This window comes from Cricetulus griseus, chromosome 2 (genome assembly GCF_003668045.3).
Source record: "Cricetulus griseus strain 17A/GY chromosome 2, alternate assembly CriGri-PICRH-1.0, whole genome shotgun sequence".
Taxonomy (NCBI): domain Eukaryota; kingdom Metazoa; phylum Chordata; class Mammalia; order Rodentia; family Cricetidae; genus Cricetulus; species Cricetulus griseus.
Genome location: NC_048595.1, coordinates 47,098,611 through 47,116,477, shown reverse-complemented (window position 1 = coordinate 47,116,477; position 17,867 = coordinate 47,098,611). Strand labels below are relative to the sequence as shown.

Here is a 17,867-nt window from a genome sequence, read left to right as displayed (position 1 = left end):
TAGTGGAGGGCTGGCTTCTGTCATTTTGGTGCAGCAGCATATTTTAGAGTTATCAGGGAGAGAATGTTGAATCAGAACACTTCAGATTTGGGGCTTCCTTCAGAAAATGACTCACAGAATCCAAGTAGTGACAAAGTCATTCCAAGTTACATTCAGACTTAGCTGGCAGACATGAAAGGAAAAACAGTATATCATGGTGAGATGAACACAGGCTTTGGAATCAGACAAAGTGGAGACCAAGTCCCACATCAACCACTTATGAGCTACATGACCTCTGTACCATGTTTAGTCTCTGTGACTCTCAGTTTCCTCCTTTGTAAACAGTGGGAAACAATACTTTGCAGGATTGAGAGGTGTTTGCCTATTTTGTATACAGTACAGAACCTACCATATAGCAAGGGCTTAAATAAATGAATTTTCTTACTATCGGTCCCCTTGGGTTAGTCTTCTTTCTTTACCTAGAAAGTAAGACCATGTGCTTGGTTCTCAAGGGCCAATGCAGTTAACAGATGTGTGGTCCTCTTTTCCTCCAGGTTGGTTTCATTGACTACATTGTCCATCCACTGTGGGAGACCTGGGCAGATCTGGTTCAGCCTGATGCTCAAGACATTCTGGACACACTAGAAGATAACAGGAACTGGTACCAGAGCATGATACCCCAGAGCCCCTCCCCACCCCTGGATGAGAGGAGCAGAGACTGCCAGGGACTTATGGAGAAGTTTCAATTTGAACTGACCCTTGAAGAAGAGGATTCTGAGGGTCCAGAAAAGGAAGGAGAAGGCCACAACTACTTCAGCAGCACAAAGACACTTTGTGTGATCGATCCAGAGAGCAGGGATTCCCTGGAAGACACTGACATAGACATTGCAACAGAAGACAAGTCCCCAATCGACACATAATCTCCTTCTGTGTGGTAATGAACATTCTACCCTTGACAAGCATGCCAGCGAAGTGGTAGGGCCAGCCTACCATGGCCAAGGCCTGCACAGGACAAAGGCCACCTGGCCTTTCCAGTTACTTGAGTTTGGAGCCAGAATGCAAGGCCGTGAAGCAAATAGCCGTTCCGTGCTGCCTTGCCTTGCCAGCCAGCTTGGCGGAGGCCCGCAGCTGTATGTGGTAGTAGAGCCAGTTCCCATCACAGCTCAATGGCTTGAAAACAGAGGATACAAAGCTGAGAGATTGCTCTGCACTAGGTGTTGGGAAGCTGTCCTAACAGGTGACTGAACTCACTAACAACTTCATTTCCAAGTCTCACCCACCCTGTTGTCTGACAACCTGTGTGCCTTTTTTGTAAAACGTTTTCGTGTCTTCGAGATGCCTGTTGACTATCTAGAGTTTAGTACCAACTTCTACACAGACATATGTTGAAATTTGACACAAACATTTTTTGAGTCTTTCTGGAAAAACAAAAACAAAAAGGAAAGAAAACAGCCTCCCTTTTCTTGGGCAATATCTTTGGCTTTACTCCAGTTGACTTTTGCAAGCAGACAGGACAGAAGCCCTTCTAACCACATGCTACTTCCTTCTCTTTGTCCAGTCTGACTCCATAGTGGCCCCTTCAACTTAAATGTTTGCCTTCTTTGAGCAATTTCCCCCCATGAAACTTCTCTGCTTTGCTTTCAACTGATTGAGAAAGCTGAACAAACGAGGGGGTCTGGGGGCAGGGGAAGCCGTGGTGTTTGCCATCAGTCTATGGAGTCACATAAGGCCATGTGTGCCGCTGTATCCCAGCCTCCTTGCCTCTGTGAGTTGCACGCTATCTTTTCTGTCACCTCTCTTCACTCAAGCATATTACTTTCAGCTTAATGCTGCCGTCTTTGTCTTGCACTGCCTTCCTGCACTAACACTTCTCTCTACTCCTGTTTATAACCATGTATTTATTACATAATGTACATATTGTAATGTTTTGTAAGTTATTAATTTATATATCTAACATTGCCTGCCAATGGTGGTGTTACATTTGTGTAGAAAACTCTGCCTAAGAGTTGCAACCTTTTCTTGTAATGTTTTGTATTATGTATTATATAATCCAAATGTTGCTTAAAAGAGACATGAAGCCCCAATAGCAATGAGGACAGGAATGGCCGTTGTTCCAAAGGTCTGCCCTTTCTTATTCTGAGTCCCTCATTCTGCCCAACCCTTTGATGAGCTGGTTTTGAAAACAGGATTCTCATATTAGATACTAAATGGTTTATACTGAGGTTTATTTTGTATCGTTTGATAGGGGCTGGGAGCACTGGGATGTAGTTTATACCCATGTTCTATCCAAGTCTCTATATGCACGAGTTGGGTTGTCACTGGGCCATGCTCTATTTGTGGCTTTGGTTCTAAAAACAACACTACATTTGCTCATAGATGATACTGAGTGTTCCCAAACTACTGACTTGGAAGAGCTAGCCTCCATACTGCTCGAAAGCAGGGGAGTCATGTTCAAATTCATCATGAAAGGAAACAAGACAATGTGAATTTTTATCATAGAATGTGAACTGATGTCATAAATTATACAAATGTGAAGCTTCTGATAACACTTGTTAGGCCTCTTCCTGGTGTCAGTTTCAGTTTGTAAAATATGTGTCATGCTTCAGTTCAGCATTATGACAATAGTTAAAGAAAATGGCACAAATGTGCATGACCAATGGGTTTGTATGTCTGTTAACACTGCGTTGTTCTGGATAGACATCATATTGTTTTCAAAAGTTTCTCACAATGTATGTTATAATATTAATACTATTATATATTGTGCTCAAATGCATTCTTAAGAGACTTTTATATGAGCTGAATAAACAAAAGCATGAATAGATTAGATTGTAGGCCTGTTCTTTCCATGTTCTAAAACATTAAAGCAAGTTTCCTTTTTCTTCTTCTTCTTGGCATCACAAAAAGCAAGCCACTTTGCTCATCCAAATCATGACTGAAGTTTCAGATTCTCTGTATCCAAAAAGTCCTAAGGCTCAAACAGCACTTCCTTCTTAGCCAATGTCCACACAGTTCCTTGACACAGGAAGGAGGGTGGTGGAGGCTAACAAACAAAACCACCTTTTTCATCTTGAACCATTTCCTTCTCCCTCTTTAGAATTCTGAAGAGTTTAACATGTTAAATAGATAAATAATAAAAGGCACACTCAGCTAGGCTGAGTCTGCTAGACCAGTAACTCAGAATCGTAGTACATTAGCTTAATGCAAGGAAACCTGTTGATTCATTTAACACACAAGGAATCTGAGGTGATTCCAAAAGAGTCACCTGAGACCATAACCCTCAGAGCACACAGAGATGCTCGCACACCCCAGTAGTTTGTCTGGTCTTTTGCTGATAGAGTTGTGTTGTTTGTTTTGGAAAGAAGTGTTTAAATGTTATGAAGTCTTAAAGTCATCATCTAAAAATAAGTCAATTGTGAGTGTGTGTGTGTGTGTGTGTGTGTGTGTGTGTGTGTGTGTGTGTATGTACCTTGTGTATGTGTGTACATGTGTATACATGTATGTGCACATGTGTGTGCATGCGTGTGTGTGTGTGTGTGTGTGTGTGTGTGTGTGTGTGTGTGTGTGTGTGTAGAGGTGGCAAATAGTCAGTGAGTGGTTCTTACTAACTTAGTCACAGAGAAGTGGGCTGTGATCCAGTAAAGAATGTGCTCTAGAAGAATTTCTTGAGTAAGAGGAAATGGTCTAATTTCTCTAGAAACTCAAATGCTTGCCTGTTGGTTCTAGCCAGAACTTCTCCACCACCCAGTTTCTGAATGAACATTACCATCTGATACAATGACAAAAGTGAATTCGTTGGAAGAGTTTATATAAAAATTATTACTCATTATTTATTACTATAGTTATAAACATTGTCTATCCTGTTTTCTACTGAGGGAGTCCATAACATGGAAAATGTACATGTTTTTAATACTATCGGAGCCCTGTTCTCCTCAGGACCCTTAACTTGTCTTTACTAGAGATCTACACACCAGACTCTCTTAATTTTCCCCAGGGGATAGTAATGTAGGGATAGTGCAGGGAGCCATTGCTGCAGTCCCCAAACCTTGTTGGGCTAGAGCTATCAATATTCATGTGAACCCTTCATGACCCTAGCATGGTGTGCTCAGTGTGATGACTTTCCAGCATTAATTTTGGTTGTGTCCTACTTTTATTTTCCCACTGACTTCCCACTCAATTACTTTTTGTTTTAAATTTTATTTATTTATATATTATGTGTATTAATGTTTTATCTGCACATATGTTTGTACACTAGATACATATCTGGTGCCCAGAGGCCAGAAGAAGGCAAGCATCAGGTACTCTGGGACTGGAGTTATAGACAGTTGTGGGTCATCATGTTGAGTGTTAAGAACTAGACTCAGGCCTTCTAGAAGAGCAGCCAAGGGTCTTAACAGTAGAGCCATCTCTCTAGCCCCACACATCACTGCTTGGCCAACTGGGACTCCACAGTTTCATTAATTTCCTATACAGACATTTCAAGAACAGACAGACCAGAATTTAGATGTCTAAACCAATGGCAAGTTTAGAGGGCAAGTTTTGAGGTGCTCACTCCTCTGTTCTCATATACCTGGCATCACAAATTTGTTGAGAAAATCTTGATATTGATAACTGTAAGAGACTAGCTAATAGGCAGATGTGGGGAATGTCCATTGTAGACTCTCCAGCTTTCAATTTCTCTCAGTTACAATTACCTTTTCTCAGATCCATTTCCTCACCAAACCCTGAACACTTGGAAAAAGATGGAGTGCTCAGTGACGTTTATCGAACCAATTTCACAATTTCATGATAGAGAAACAGCTTTCATTGAAATAGCTTTTAAAGCATACCCATCTCCTTGGATTTCTTGGGGGTAAAGAATACAATACACTAAGGGTTTGAAAACCTATGTTCACAGCCTTTTCCTTGGCCTCCCTAGCCACGGGCATATGTGTCCTAATATTGCTGACCCTGAATTTTCTCACAATTAAATTAAATTAACATAGACAGATGCAGGTAGGGTCAGATAGAAGATTATATACATTGGGTTATCAACAAAACTTGCATCTGGATACATTATATACTTAGAGATTGAGGGATAAATATTAAAATGTATTTGAAAAAAATCACCTCTGACTTTGACAAGCACAAACCAAAACTATGTTTTGATTAGCTTGGGGAGAGTTCATGAACTCAAATGCCAGTTAATATAACCTTTCTACATGTGTTTCCTGATTCCAAGAGGAAAGATGCTTTAACAGATACTGATAGGCACATGGGATTGGGGCCAGATGTGTAAATCATAATATCTGTCTCTTCCAACACCATTGAATACATCCCAAAACATGCCTGATCAAAAGCATCCAGTGGTAAAGAACTCACCATCATTCTTTTGTTTTTGAGACAGGGTTTCTCTGTGTAGCTTTGAAGCCTATCCTGGCACTCATCTGGAGACTAGGTTGGCCTCGAACTCACAGAGATCCACCTGCCTCTGCCTCCCGAGTGCTGGGATTAAAGGGCGTGCACCACCAACGCCGGCCATCATTCTTTTTTTTTTTAATATCTTACATTTTTAGGTTTCTATGATGGAATCAAGCTGTAGTCCTATAGCACCTTCACTGAATTCTTCCTTTCCATCTGTACCCAAATATTGGCTGTATTCTAATGCTATGATAAAACACTGGACAAAGACAGCCCAAAAGTCCAGGTTATAGTCCATTACCATGGGGAAATCAAGAGAGCAGGAACTTGAAACAGTTAGTTGTATCCATAGTCAAGAGCAAAGAGAAAACAAATATGTATTTGTATTCCATTTACTTCCCTGTTTTCACAAAATCCAGGATCCAAACTAGGGGACTGCTATCACCACTTTTATACTGGGTCTTCCAAAATTAATTAATGTAATAGAGACAATCAGACATACCCACAGGCCAATCTGATCTATACAGACCAACCTGATCTAGACAGGCCAATCTACTCTAGACAATTCCTCATTGAGATGCTTCCCAGGTGACAATTGAAAATAACCATCCCAGCATGTAATTCCTATTCTAATTTTCTGTTCAAGTTGGAAATAAGATTTTCAATGTTTCTCTAAGCCGTTGGAACTGCTATAGGACCTCAGTGCCTCAGTTTCCTCACAAGTAGAACAGAGTTAATGATAACAATGTCTTTGTCATGTGATTATCAAGAGAATCAAATGATAGAATAATGTCTGAGCCACTGTGTGTATGAATGAACGCCAATTTCACATAAGGAGAGGTAGCATGCTTTCCAAGATGTGGCTTCTTCATCCATTTTTCATGTGGCTTACCTCAACAATGCTAATCAATTCATGTTGGGCTTACCCACACTAACAGAATGAGAGTTGCAGAACCAAGAGTATATATTGTTCACTGAAGAGTAGTGTGACTCTTAACTGTCTTTGTTGCTGACACTGTGTCACAGCTGAGATAGTGTTCATTTGGGGGGCCTCAGTGACTCACCTACAGGGTTACAAGGTTCACACAGGCCAGCAAAGCTTTCCACATCTTTTTCAATGGGCTAAACTGTCTCCATCCATCTTCAATTGAGTTTCTGAAACTTGTTGCAAAATTTATACTTCCCTACTACATTTCATTCAAAAGCCCAGCATGAATTCCCACTTTTGTAAACTCATGAAAGGTCCTTGCCTGATGGGTCTTCAGTTTTCTTTTCTATAAATGAAATCCATGCTATCTATAGATTATTTAGAATGACAGGGTATTTAAGTAAAGCTTCTGGCATATTCCAACCATGTAGCCAATAAAGCTTATTTTAATACCCCACTCTCATGGCTAAATAAGATAACAGACACGGGAAAATATCTTTATACTTCCAATCATTATTTGTTTTAGCCTAAAATTATTTTGGATTGTGATTCTGATAATTCAGATGCCATGCCCTCCTTAGCATTTGTGAGCTTCATTTTTGATAATAAAGTACTAAATATTTCCATTTACATTGTGAATAAAAGTGATGATCAGGACAGGACAAGGAATGGAGTTGTTGTTACTTCTATCTTCCAGATCACCACTGATCTCTTAATCAGTGCTCTGTAGGCAAGGGAATTGAGTAAACTGTAAGTTAAGCCAGGTACACCATCATTAGTTAGAACTGGCCAACAGCCTAACAGGAAAAATAAGTTCAAAACTTTACTGAAATGTAATTATAACAACTCTAAAACATCCACTCCTTGGTGCTATCTTCTAACAGTTTGCATGCAAACTTCTGTTCATTACTTCCTTCCCTGGCTACATGTTAATAATCTATTCAGAATTTGGGGTATTAATGATGTTATGTTTGGCAATCTTTAGTGCTTGACTTTGGAGAGTATAAGAGTGTTTGCCTATCACACACTCCTAGGATTATTATTTATATGTGCTCTCTTTCAACTCTCAAAGGTCCCAAATTATAATAATTAAAAAAAACATTGGCAAATCCTTTTCACATCCTGGGAAATTGTGTGTCTAGAGACATGAAACCACTTATATGACAGAGTGGCTCTCCCAACTTTTTGCTCTATTAAGCTCATCTAACAGGTAAACACGGCTGTGCATTCTTAGGTAATGCCTTAGCTCCTTCATGCTAAGGAAACTGTTCTCCTCTATCAAGTATGTAGCTTTATACACAGTACAATAGAGCAGGGAAGGAATACAGAAGAGCCAGTCTACTAATTCTCCCTGGATCTTCAGCACCTATCATTGAATATATCAGCAAACACATACTTAAGTCTACAGAGTTAGAAAGGGAGATGAACTTTTTCACACCCATCATTAAGGGTCATAATCGATACCATCTCTCAAATAGTATGACTCAGTAATAATTGATCAAATGAATCCTTGTCTGTTAGGCTTCTTCTATCAGCTGAAATCAACCAATCTGCAGAATTACTCTTTTCTGAGTCCACATTCCTTTCTGGAGTTGAGTCTTCTGACCTACAATCCAGGAAGAGCGAAAAATGTTTGGTGTTTTTCCACAACATGATAAAGAAAATAAGAGTAGCATATTTTTTATGGCTGACCTTAGGAAAATGTATTCTGGTTTTCATGGCTCACAATGGCAAGAGGAATTCCAGTTTCTAAGGATGCCTGGAACGGGAGGACGTATTTGGAGAAAAAGGTGGTGAATTAAACTCAGGTATGAAGTTCAATTCTCGGGTCCTCACTTTGGAGTATGGTTTTCTGAGCCCAAACAGGCCTCTAATATAGATAATATGGTAACACACATTCCTGTTCTGCATCTCGTGAACTGAAAGATAACGGGAAATAGGTGTGCAAACACAAAAAAATTAGCAACAGTACCAGAAGTGCTATTGTAGAGGGCCACATGAAAGCACCTAACTCTATAGAGGCTAGGGAGGAGTACTCTGAGAGCATTTCTCATAACAAGTCAGATTGTGAGACCCATCTCAGAGAGATGGGTCCGCAGTTTTGCACAATTGTTGCTCTTATAGAGGACCCGCATTCAATTCCCTTATCTAAACCATGGCTCACAACCAACAGTAGCTTCAGTTCTTGAGAACCTAATACCCTCTTCTGAACTCTTCAGGCACCAGACATGTACATGGTACACTTACATGCCAGGCAGAGCGCACACACACACACACACACACACACACACACACACACACACGGAACCTAAAGCCATAGGCTACCCAAATGAAGGAGTGTATGGCTGAAAAAATAGGGTAGGGAATAGGATTGACCATTAAGTTATTCTGTTATTTTGTGATCAAATACATTATTGAAGTTTTCTAATTTCTACCTACAGTAGAACCCTGACCTCCTATGAGAGAGACTCTCCAATTTCCTCTCCCACAAAAAGTTAGGTGTTCCACTAGTGTAGTTCTCGTGTGCTTTCTGTAGCAATTCTCATGTTACCCAGCACCCCAGGGAATATTCTAGGGAAAGATAGTATAGCGAGAAGAGTAGTAGTAAGGGACTTTGAGCTACTCTGGTATGTAATATGTAATACAAAGCCATACTTCTATAAAAGAGAAAGAGAAACCATTCTAATAGGAATTTAACTGGGAGAACTCTGAGTCTGCAGAGGTTGGGTAGCCTGGAACTCACTCTGTAGACCAGGCTGGCCTTGAACTCAGAGATCTGCCTGCCTCCCTAGTCTTGGGATTAAAGGTGTGTGCCATCGCTGAAGGAAGAAATAGTTTAAGAAAGAAATTGTCTGCAATAGCATACCAGACTGCACAACAGAGGATGGGAAATCTCCGCTGGATCCATAAGGACATCTCCTTGAGAACCACTGGTGAAGTTAGAGCCTTTTCAAGTGATGGCCCAGTGGCTAATTCTCGGTGAGCAAAGAGTTAAGTAGACATAAGAGGGAAGAGGCTAACCACATTGAAAAAGAAGCTATGAAGAACTTGAGGTGGAGAGATAACTAGAGGAGGCAGCTTCAAATATAAGAACTACTTAAGCATGTTATTAAAAATAATGGACATTATCCTGCTACTGCTAAGAAAAGAAAACCAAAAATACCAGTAACCCAGTTACTAATAATGTCTGCCCAGAAAGGTGGAAGAGGAGTGGTATAGAGCACTAATGAAGAAAGGATCCTTAGAAGACATTTTATAAGGAACAGAGAGAGTCTTTTTGAGGGCATGGCCACTGATAGGTTAACCACACTCCAGTGGATAGGCCCGTACCAAAGAGTACATGTGGTCAGCATAATTGGATTATGTGGGTGATTCTTTTACAAGGGGGCATAAAGTTGGGAGGGCTGGAAAAGTATATGTGTGTGGGGGGGAAATACTTTAGGGTGAAAAAGACCAAGGAAAAAACACCCAGCTCCTGACTAGACCTAAACCTGAGCCAAGAAAAATCACTCTGATCATGATTTAAGGAACTCACTTAATCTGATCATGATTTAAGCCCCAGGACTGGGGCTTAAATCACACCAATCCCTGAGCTTGCCCCAGAATCATGCCACAAAATTCCACCTCTCTCAAGCCACGTTGGAAAGCTCTGCCCTCCTCCCCAAGAAACTCTATATAAGCTCTATACCCTGTTCAGTTTGCTGCTGCTTCTCACCCTAGAGGCAGGTACCTTCCTGCATTTTTCCTTCCCAATAAATCTCTTGAGTGAGGTTTCTTGTGTGGTGTGACACTTTGGCTAGAGCAGAGCAGAGCAGAGCTGTAACACTTTAGTTGGGGAAATTTTCCCCTAAAGGAGCAGAGTTGCAACACTCTGGAGGACCTGAGCAGAGCTATAACATGTCTCCAGAATAGAGCTATAACAACTTAGCTGGGGAAACCCTCCCCTGCTCGAGCAGAATGGTTTGCATTGGGGAGCAGAGCTGTAAGCTGCTAGGATTACAGTGACTTTGTGGTTTTTCCTTGGCTCTTGCCTGACAGAATATCTTTTCATCTGAGCTGCAATACTTACAAATATAGCATATGAAATTCTCAAAGAATTAATTTAAATGTTATATACATATTTAAAGAGGTCATTTTTTTTTCAACAGAAAAGGAGGGAGACACACAGGTCTGCTCTATAAGACTTTTCCCAAAGAGAAGACAACGCGTGTGCAAGCGCGCGCGCGCGCGCGCACACACACACACACACACACACACACACACACACACACATCTCACCAGCTCAAATAGGGAATGCACCAACACAACAATTTTACTAATGTGCAATTTGACAAACCTGTGAGTTTCTTGGGAGACTTACAAGAGTCTACAACTACATCACAGAAAAGCCCACCCTAGCAGGAAGCTGCAAGCCTGGAGCTCTCTGTGTGACATGCAGGCAGCTCAACAGATTGGCAATCTAGTCTCTAGGCAATTGTTTACTGAGTCTATAACCTTGGTAGAGGACCTTGTGAATCTTGATAGTTAGGACTTGGATTTGTGAGGTATATTTCCTGAGTCTCTTGAGCCTCCTCCTCGCTCCATGGGTGGAATCTTCTATACACCAAGGTCTGAGTGGATTTGTAGGTTCACTAGAGGGGACATGAAGGACATGATAGCTTGTATGGTCCTTTAAAAAAAGAAACATTAGCTTCCTTTTGGCATTTCTTTAAATCAAGAGGAATACTTCCTAAAATCAACTTAAAATATGTTAGAGAATGCTAAGAAGACACATCATTGGTATGTTGAAGGAAAATGAATCACACTGTGGTGTGATAACTCCACTTCCAATTGGTAATGAACTTGTATGTCTGCAGACTATGCATCTGTTTTTGATCACACTACTAGTGGGATACAGGCTAAGAGGAACCACCAATAGACTTGACTGGACTTAGAATGAAAACAGGACATTTCTTGTTGCCCCCAAATAGAGTAAGTTTCTTTGAGATATGGTGACTTCTGAGCCTAAGAAGGAAGCCTTTACGCTTGAGGCAGATGGTAAGGGGGGAATTTCAGCATGATAAGGAGAGCTGGATGTTTGGGAGTTTCTGTTGCTTTGACATGTTTCTCCTTATGAAATCATAATGACATTTACTCTTCACAAAGTTCTTCCTCTCTGATCCACAGAAGAGTTACAGCTAAAGGTTAGTCTGTTAACTGTGTTGCCTCTCAGCTGCTAGCCCAAGTTACAAAACTCCTTTGTTCTTAATTGTGTTTTCGTTTTTTCCCTTTGTATTTGTGGGGGAAGGGTCTAACATGTGGGAGGTAGTATTTAGCTTGGCTATCGTCAAAATATTTGAATATCCTCTCTGGCAGTTTTTAGCTTGCCCAGATCATTCCCATTTGTTATACTTTCTTTTACTATGCTTATCAAAAAGTGACCTTTGACTTTTATTCGAGGGTCCCAAACTTTCATATTTACTATGAGAAAATGATTCTGTCTCTTCTAGTTTCCTATGAGTTTAAAACTCAAACATTTCAGAGACTCTCAACATGGAGTTCCATGACTTATCATCTGTCTTCCAGAAATCCTGGAACACTGGAAGAGTCTATGAAGTATTCATTCACAGGAATCACATGTGTAAATATCAAAGACTCCACAAATGCAAGATATGAGTCCTAACTCCAAGAGCATCACCCATACCATCTCAAATACCATAAGCATCCTACCAGCTCAACTGAAAGAAATGAGGTTCCGCATGATTGTTGAAGTACCTGGGGATTCAGTCCACTGAACTTCTAAGCGATGCTCCTGCCTTCATCTATTGAGCTGCTGTCAGTACCCATCTGGGACAGTAATCCAAATCTGACTGCTATTTCCTCCTCAAACCCCCTCTGTGGCTGTAATTACATGGAATTGCATTTTCCTGAGTTACCGCCAACACTGTTAGGAAAAATGCCTATTGGAATATTGAGTAGACTTTCTCTACCAAGTTCTCCTGAATTGTGCTGTTTAGGTCATCTGAACCAGCTCCACTTGGTCAAAATAGCTTGCATTTTTAAAGATCTGTATGTCTAACCGATCCTTCTCAGAGGCCTACAGATTCCAAGTTTGATAGTGCATCAAACTAGTCTATTGACTAGTCAGTTAAAAATGGTTTACCAAGTATCTGATACCAACCAAGTACCATCTATATCTTCAGTATACAAACATGAGAGAAAGAGAGAACTAACAAAATAAATATCAATAGATAAAGTAGTTGTCTTTTTAAACTCAATGTTAGCTATTTTAATTTTTCTCTTTGGGCAAAGATAGTGGATTCTTTTGTGATAATCTGCTTCAGAACCTTATGTTTAATGCATTGTGACTTTTCCACAATGTCCCATAATCTTAGAGATCTTAATGTGATCCATTTATGGGAGCTTAAGAATTTAGAACTGGGTCGGGCATTGGTGGCACGCTCCTTTAATCCCAGCACTCGGGAGGCAGAGGCAGGCCGATCTCTGTGAGTTCGAGGCCAGCCTGGTCTCCAGAGTGAGTGCCAGGATAGGCTCCAAAGCTACACAGAGAAACCCTGTCTCGAAAAACAAAACAACAAAAAAAGAATTTAGAACTGGAAGAGAACTTTGAATGTAGCCAATGTGGTGTTGCTTAAACCTGAACATGCACACAAACTAACAGAGGATTTTTTTAAAGGGCAGCTTTGGTATTAGCTCATGTGGGAAGACACCCAATATTCTGCACTTCTTCTACTAAGGACAATGCTGTTGCTGCTGCTAGCATACCTCACATTATTTTATAATTGTTATCTTTACTATCAACTTGACTACATTTAGAATTGTCTAGGACAGTGGTTCTCAACCTGTGGGTCACAGCCTCTTTGGGAATTGAATGACCATTTTGAGTTGCATAAGACCATTGGAAAACACAGATGTTTGCATTGCAATTCATAACAATGGCAAAATTACAGTTACTAAGTAGCAGCAAAAATAATTTTATGGTTGGGAGCCACCACAACATGAGGAACTGTATCAAAAGGTCACAGGATTAGGAAGCTTGAAGACCACTGGCCTAGGAGAGGGAGGAGAACTGTGAGGGCCTTTCAGAGAGTATCTGAGCGGCAAATATCTACCCTGAAGGTGGGAGTCATGGGATATAGTACAGAAGGAATGAAAATAGGAAAGGGAAAATACAGCCCAGAACCCAAATGTCCCTTTTTCTGTTTTGGCCCTTCATGATGTTCAGCTCTCATGTTGGCAATACTAATCCAGAATAAATCTTCCTTCCTTCAGTTTCTCTGTCATGTATCTTAGTCACAGTGACACCAAAATAACTAATACAACTTTGAAGAGCAAGGACGGAGCTCTGGTTTGTGACCAAGAGTATACAGTTCTGATTTTGAATAAAATCCTAGCAATGAGTCCAGAACACAGGATGTGTGAACAGCTGCCTTGAACTTCCATTTCTAGTCATTGTAAAATAGTAACCCCTAGACATATTGTTCTGCCTGAAACCAAAGAAATGAAACTTGGCCAATCATGCTGTGTAATGATAGACCTAAGCCAATGAAAGAAGGTGATCCCTGAGACACAGGCATACAAGTAAAGTGGGCTTCATGTTTCTCCCAGTTCACTGTCTCAAGAATTTCAAGACATGGTACAGAAAGAGTGCTAACCCAAGCAGAGCCCAACTGACTTGCTGAGTTGCAGGAGTCAGGGGAGAGTCATGTGGCTAGAGTTCTCGCCTCTGAGGGAGCTGAACACAAAGAGAACTTTAAAGGACCCAACCCTCTGAAGTCCACAACAGACTGCCAGTCATCACATTAAATGTGAAAACACTCCTAATAGCAGAGTGAGAACTGCTAGAGAAGACAGGAACATAGAGCCCACATAGGACTGGTACCAATGCCCACATTTACCAGCCAGAAAGCATCATAATTATGGATCATCCATTAGGGAACTCAAGTAAGTAATAGTCAGTGCTGGACTGCCCACCTATTGCAGGATATTTGATCATGCTATGAACCATGAGATTGTGCTATTTACTGAAAAAAAAAATACTGTTTCTAGTTGTGTGGCTCAGCCCTAAAACATACCTTTAATCCAAGATCCAAGAGCTTCTGCTTATCATAAGCAAGATTAAATAAACCCAACCATAAGTCAAGAAGCAGAGCAAGCAATCAGATGACAGGAAGTGAATAAGAAAAAAAGAAACCATAGAGAGAAAGAGGGAGTCAGGAGGACAGATAGAGAGATGCACAGGAAGTAGAAGGGGGGCACTGAGTTGGAGGGGTTTTTGTTCAAGAGAGATTTACAGGGACATTGGCTGAGGAGGAAGGTCAGCTGTGTGTTTTCTTATTCCTCTCTGAGCTAGCAGGTTTTCACAACAGCATCTGGCTCCCAAAGCTTAATCAGCAAACACTGAATGATTGAGATTTTGCTAAAAACAACTTGTACCACTACAATACTACACGAAAATCTCAAAAGCAAGACTCAGAAAGATGGAACTGTTCTCCAGTAACTCAACTATGTGACAAAAATCAACCCTGGGAACATTTATTGAAACCAAGTTCTTGGTATTAAAGACAGTAAAACTCGTAATACGGACACATGAGAAGTTACCATACTGACAAGAAGAGGGCACATTCCAAAGAAAGGAGAAAACTCAAGCAGAAAAATGAACCCTGAACCCAAAAATGTTAGAAGGAGCATAGAGGAATACAGTACATGCTGCATTCTATGGATTCAGGATGTTAGAGATGAAGATGATGTTCAAAGTATATCAAATAGGATTAGCAGATTAGATGTTATAGTAAAGAAGGTCAGTGATTTACATTGAGTCACTTGTCTCCTTGAGGCAACAGCATGCCTGACAAACTCATCTTGATGAAGGAAGAATTTACTTTGGCTCATAGTTTTAGGATAGTGCCCATCATGATGGGGAAGTCAAGATATTAGGGGCCTGAGGTGACTGGTGACAGTTTCAACTTGCTTTCTTTTTTATATTCACTCATTCTTTAGATGGGTCTCTTCACCTTAAAAAACCTAACCTAGATAATCCCTTACAGGAAAATTCAAAGGCTAACCTAAACTTGATAGTCCCTTACAGGCAGGCCCATAGGCTTGTTTTCCAAGTGATTCTAGATCCTATGAAGTTGACAATCAATATCAGCCATCATATTCCCAACAAAATTCAAGACAGAATACCAGAGAAGAGAATTTTAGAAACAAGCAAAAAGGACTAACCAGTCATTTTGTGACCATAGTGTTCCAAGGGCTCACAAGGCATAGATGGTGACTCTGAAGTTGGCTTTACCTAACAACCTTCCTAAAGTCTAAGGAATAGAACTGTAACAAATCAGTGCATTGCTATTACATAGCTAATACATTAGAAATCTGTAAAAATAATGACAGAAATTTTCTGAATGTGATGAAAACCATAAAACCACAAATTGAAGAGATGTAGTGAAGTCCAACCACAAGACTCTTGAAGAAAAATCCACAAAGTATATCATAATCAAATTGCTTAAAGCTAGCAATAAAGGGGAAAAACACCCAAAGAGCCAGAGGAAGGAAATCCTTGTGTTTACAGAGAGCAGCAAAGATAAATATGTGAACAGATTTCTTGTCCAGAATAATGAATGGAATCAGGAAGACAATGGAACAATGTCTTTATAGTTCTGGGGAGGCAAGGAAGACTGTCAAATAAGAACTGCCAAATAAGTGAAAACTCTTTCCAGAACTCAATGAGCAAAGATGGTTTGAAACTCAGGAAAGGTTAAAAGTGCACATGTCTGAAGGAGCTACATCTTAGGAACTGTTAATGAAACCAAGCAAGATGGAAACATGAACCATCAAGGAATGAAGAGAGCCAAGCATAGCTGGTGACACCATTAAATATGTACTTTTTTTCATTTAATAAATCTCTTTAAATGCTAACCTGCTTTAAATGGGAATAAAAAACAATATGGCATGGAATTGATAGTATATGTTAAAGGAAAATGACGATCCTGTGGGAAGGAAAGCACCCTGTCGTAAGGCTTTCCATTATATGTGTGGAAAGGAAAAATATTCTCAAAACAATGGAAACAGCAGGGTCATCATTTGGGGCAGGAAACTTTCAACATCTTTTCAGCTTGAAGTTAATAGGTTCCTACTCTATTCCATTTCTTCCTCTTTTTCTAGCAGTATATTTAAAAGGGCACAAATGGATAGCCTGTCATTTGGAGTTGTGTAATCAAAGAGCAAAGATAATACCTACTGTTATTTACTGGACCCTTCAAGTAACAGCCCATCTAAGCCTGCCCCACTCTGAGTCCTGTTTTACAGAGTAGAATACTGTGTTACAAGCTAAAATAGAGTCAGGTCACAAAGCCACAGATTTGGGCTCAGAATGCACATGCTTAATTGACTATCACACGGTGCCATCTTTGTATTTTGGGTTTTGTTTAGATTGGTTTTGGTCTTTGGGGAATTTCTGCTTGCTATATTTTTGAAGTTAGAATAGCCAAGCCTGTGGACAACACCTCAAAAATTGGAAGCTCTAGACTGTATTTTTTCAAAATGTCATTTGGGTTCCACTACAAGAAAAGTAGCTTAATTGATTCTTTTGATACATACATGGTACTGGGAAAATTGATTTAGAGACCCTATCTTTGACTTCAAGTAGCTTTAGTTAATCATCCTGGGACAAGCAGAAGGGAATCAAAGCTTGTTTTATAACTCAGTGGATGAAGTACCTGGCTAGGGATAAACTGGGTATTTAGAAGTCATAGGGAAGAGGACTTGCTATGTCTCCTTCAAGAACTAGAAGGGATATGGCTAGTGTTCTGTGTGCATCACGTGCTGCTTATCATGGGTGGAGGGGAGAGCATATAAAAATACTTCATAATAACTGGTAAGTAAACACACACACCAGAAAAAAATCTTGTTTTTCCCCCCTTGGAGCACAGTTTGACATTTTGGAGCACCAAACATTTGTATAACTACCTTCGAGGCTGTAGTAAGTGAATGAAAGCATCCTAACAAGTAAATCAATTGTTTACACCAACAGAAATGTGTTCTGCCTGGTCCTGGAAACCAGAAGCTCAAGCTCCAGGTATTGGTGGACCGTGCCTTCCTCTCCAAGGTTCCAGAAGACATATGCTTCGCTGTCCCTTCTTACTCCTTATCCTTCACATTACTTCCCTTGTGGCTGCACAGCTCTCTGTGTGCCTACTCTTCTGTGTGGGTTCTCCTCTCCACTGTATGTCTGTGATTTTTCCTCTTCTGCCTCTATTGAGGATGCTTGCCACTGTATCTGGGGCTGATTCAGTTATCCAGAGTGATCTAATTTTGTGATCCTTAACCATATCTGCAAAAACTTTTTTATTTTAGTTTATTTAAAATCTGAACAACAGTTTTCTCTCCCTCCTCTCCTCTCATTCCCTCCCCCACTTCCCCTCTGCACCTATTTCAACCCACTACTCCTCTGTTTCTGTTCAGAAAGGAGCCAGCCTCCCATGGGTATCAAAGCATGGCACATCCAGTTGCAGTAAGACTTAAGTACCCCCCATGGTATTTAGGCTGGGCAAAGCAATCCAGT

General features: G+C 40.4%; 1 protein-coding gene across 7 annotated transcripts in view; it reads left to right on the top strand.

Moving 5' to 3' along the window:
- The window catches only part of Pde4b (phosphodiesterase 4B), a 337,171-nt gene extending 334,368 nt beyond the window's left edge, over positions 1-2,803 (top strand). For 6 of the 7 annotated variants that reach the window (XM_035439769.1, XM_035439768.1, XM_035439770.1 and 3 more), the window contains one exon: positions 534-899. In XM_035439769.1, the coding sequence (XP_035295660.1) occupies positions 534-899 (366 nt within the window). Of the gene's footprint in view, positions 1-533 lie in introns of all 7 variants that reach the window. The other variant, XM_027402289.2, reaches the window with a different exon arrangement.
- Positions 2,804-17,867: the final 15,064 nt, after the last annotated feature.